Below are 3,490 nucleotides of genomic sequence, written 5' to 3' on the forward strand. Positions count from 1 at the left end.
GCGCCGGTTCCGCGCGCTCTCTTGACGAGGGCAGGCGGACCACGATCTTGGTCCAGCTGGCCCGCCGAGGTGAGGCGCGGGTGTGGAGCTGACAGGGTGGGTTTGGCCAGCGGCCGGGGGCCACCTGCCTGCCATGCGAGAGGCCACGGCGCCGGGGTGCACATCCGCCCGGGGGATGCGGCTTGCCTCTTCCTCCTGGCCGGCCAGGAGGGAGGGGGGAGCGGGCGCAGCCGGGCGGGGGGCGACCCGCCTTACGTGGGGGCCCCCCGCGCGGCGGGCGCCGGACTCTGGCACCAACGTGGCCGGCAGGGGGGGGGGGGGGAACACCGGGGCCGATTGCTCCCCGGGGGGCGGGGGGCGACGGCGGCTGTGGAGACGATCTCCGCCCCGGGCGGGGGGCAGGACCTCCCACAGGCCCCAAGCCGCGTGGATTGCGGCGCGTTGCTGGTGCAGTCGTGCGCACGACCGTGCCCTCCGCCCGTGTGCCGGCGCGCGGCCAGGGGAGCAAGCGCGACCCTGCGAACCGACGTCTAGAGATTGCCCGGTCGAGGTCGAGGCGGGTCCATACACGGCGGGCTTGCTGCGAGAGACGTCCTGGCGAGAGTGCACGGGTGGGCTGGGCGGAGGGGGCCACGCCCGCGCCCTGGCCGATGGGGGGACCCCGGCCTGGCCGAGGACATTGTCCTGATGGCGACAGGAGGTCCCGGCATGCGGTGACGGCAGTAGTGTATGTGTGTGTGTGTGTGTGTGTGTGCAGTCGCACCGGGTGCGGCGCTTTCGGGCCACGCGCGACCCACAAGCGCGCCCGCGCGCGCGCCTCCATGGCCCCTCGCCTCCTCCTCGCCCTGCTCCTTGTTTCCGCCCACCCCGCCGTCGCAGGGGAGGGGGTTAAATGCCCCCGGCCCCGGCGTGGCCGCCCGCACGACAGGCCGCATTCATAGACAGAGCCACCCCCTCCCTCTCCATCCCCCCCCTCCCCCCCCCCCTCTCCGCTGCGTACGGCCTCCTCCTCGCCGACCGACGCACGCGCGTGTTCTCCCGCCCCCCTTCCCCGACACGCATCGGGCGGCTCCTCGACCGGACCCCCCCCCCAAAAAAAAAGAAGAAGAAAGAGCACACAAGAGAACGAGATCCCCCCTCCTCCCCTTGCTCCTCTCCCCCCGCCCTTCCCCACTTCCCCCTCTTGCCGCAATAGACAATGGCCCACGGGAGCACCTCCCACCCTGGGGTCCCCTCGCACCTGCACCATGCAGGCCACTTCGCTGGCGTGGACCCAAGCCATGAGCAGCTGTACGACGTGGACTTCGATGACGACCAGGAGTTCCACATCCATGGCGCCGGGTATGACTTCTCGCAGGACCGCTACGGCGCCGATGACGAAGACGACGATGACCCGAACCTGCCGCCGGTACTTGAGTCCCCCGGGCGGCTGTTCAACTCGGCGGCCGTGCTGGAGGAGACCAGCGCCGCGGCCCCCGGGGCCGCTCCCCGGTCAGGCTTCCTGGCCCGGCTGGGGCTCTCCTCCGCCAGCTCGGCCCATGGCATCGAGGATGAATCCAGCATCGCCCTGCAGCCGATCAAGCCCCGCGAAGCTGGCGGGAGGAGCACCGCCGGTGCCCTGGGCGGCAGCGGTGACGACGATGACGACGGCACCGGGATCCCTGGCCAGGGAGACATGCTGACCGACATCTCCGAGGACACGGTGTCCATCTGGAGGTGGAAGGATGTCTCCGAGGAAGCCATGATCCAAATACGCCTGGCCCTGCCCCTGGTGCTGTCCTTCATTCTGCAGATCAGCTTCTCCATGGTGCGTCCCCCCTTCATTCCCCCTCCTCCCCCCCTCCCTCCGGCTCTCCCCATATGTCCCGACTGACCAGAGACCATGTGGCATGCTCCCCTCCTCCCCCTCCTCCTCCTCCTCCTCCTCCTCCCTCCGGCTCTCGCCCCCGCTCCCGCTCCAGATGATGTTCATTGCCGTTGGCCAGACCAACACAGCCAAGGAGCTGGCCGGCGCCACCCTCGGCTACATGTACTGCAATGTGACCGGCGTGTCAATGGGCATGGGCATGGCCACGGCCATGGACACCCTCTGCTCGCAGGCCTATGGCCGGAATCCGAAGTCCCCGCTGGTGGGTGTCTTCCTTCAGCGTGCCGTGGTCATCATGCTGCTGGCCTGCATCCCCATGGCGATTCTTTGGTTCCTGGCCGAGCCGATCCTGATTGCTCTGTGGCAAGACCCGGAGATTGCCCACCTGGCTGGGCAGTTCTCTCGGCGCCTGCTCCCGGGCCTGCCCTTCTTCCTGGTGTTCGACTGCCTGCGTAAGTACCTCCAATGCCAGGGCAAGACCGTGCCGGCTTTCATTGCGCTGATCATCGGCACGGTCATCTGCGTGGCCGGCAACTTCGGTGGTATCACCGGGCTCGGGTGGGGCTTCCACGCGGCGCCCTGGGTTCTGGCTGCCACTTGGATGTCGCTGCCGGTGTCTCTGCTGATCATCATCTGGTTCGGTGGCCTGCACCGGGACACTTGGGGCGGCTGGTCGATTGAGGCCATGCGCGGCTGGGGCGAGTACTTCAAGCTGGCCCTGCCTGGCATGGCCATGTTCTGGTACGTCACCATGTGTGCCTTCGACCATCTACGGGGAGCTCGCTTGCCGCCCCTCCTCCCCCTCAATGAGCCATGCCGCGCGATGGGCGTGTGCCTCGGCATGCCACCACTGCCCCCTCCCGCCCGACCGCTGACCCCCTCCCCTCTGTTCTGTCCCCCCTCCCCTCTTCCCCAAACCCCGGCCGGCCGGCCGGCGCGCGCACAGCAACGAGGTGTGGGCCTTTGAGATCATGGCCCTGGCGGCCGGCGTCATCGGGCATGTCGAGCTGGCCACACAGTCGATCCTGCTGAACACCACCTCGGCCACCTTCATGATTCCCTTTGCGATCGGCATCTCGGCCAACACGCGCGTGGGCAATATGCTCGGCGCTGGACGTCCGATGCACGCACGTCACAGTGTCTACGTGTCGCTGATGATCGCCCTGACCATGGCCGTTGTCCTGGCCTCGCTCTTCTTCATTGTCCGGCCTTGGTGGGGTCGGCTGTTCATCGATGACCCGCAGGTCATTGAGCTTGTGCGCCAGGTGTTCGTCATTTGCGGTGCCTTCCAGCTGATGGATGGCATTCAGGCAGTGCGTGGCCACACATTTCGGCACATACCATGTCCTTGCGCGAGAGGAGGAGGAGGGGGGGGGGGGGTGCTTTCTCACACCTTGCACTTGTTCCCACATACTGACCATGTCCCCTGACACTTGTCGATGGCCGGTGCCCTCGTCCCCTTTTGTGTGCATGTGCATGCGTGGCGCCCTCGCAGGTCCTCGCGGGTATTCTGCGCGGTATTGGCAAGCAGACCCAGGGTGCCATCCTGAACTTTGTTGGCTACACTCTGCTTGGTTTGCCGCTGGGCTACGTCTTCTGCTTCGTCCTGGAGTGCGTGCCCCC

The 3,490-nt window shown here is 67.7% G+C and overlaps 1 protein-coding gene across 1 annotated transcript in view; it reads left to right on the top strand.

Annotated features, from left to right (window-relative positions):
• Nucleotides 1–1,198: 1,198 nt before the first annotated feature.
• H696_03540 (hypothetical protein) overlaps nucleotides 1,199–3,490 on the top strand; it is a gene marked incomplete at both ends in the record, with an annotated part of 2,857 nt that continues 565 nt past the window's right edge. Inside the window, 4 exons of the mRNA XM_009497409.1 lie at nucleotides 1,199–1,807; nucleotides 1,962–2,608; nucleotides 2,814–3,180; nucleotides 3,363–3,478. Coding sequence (XP_009495684.1) covers nucleotides 1,199–1,807; nucleotides 1,962–2,608; nucleotides 2,814–3,180; nucleotides 3,363–3,478 — 1,739 coding nt within the window. The remainder of the gene's footprint in view (nucleotides 1,808–1,961; nucleotides 2,609–2,813; nucleotides 3,181–3,362; nucleotides 3,479–3,490) is intronic.

Source organism: Fonticula alba (genome assembly GCF_000388065.1).
Source record: "Fonticula alba strain ATCC 38817 unplaced genomic scaffold supercont2.5, whole genome shotgun sequence".
NCBI classification, from domain to species: domain Eukaryota; order Rotosphaerida; family Fonticulaceae; genus Fonticula; species Fonticula alba.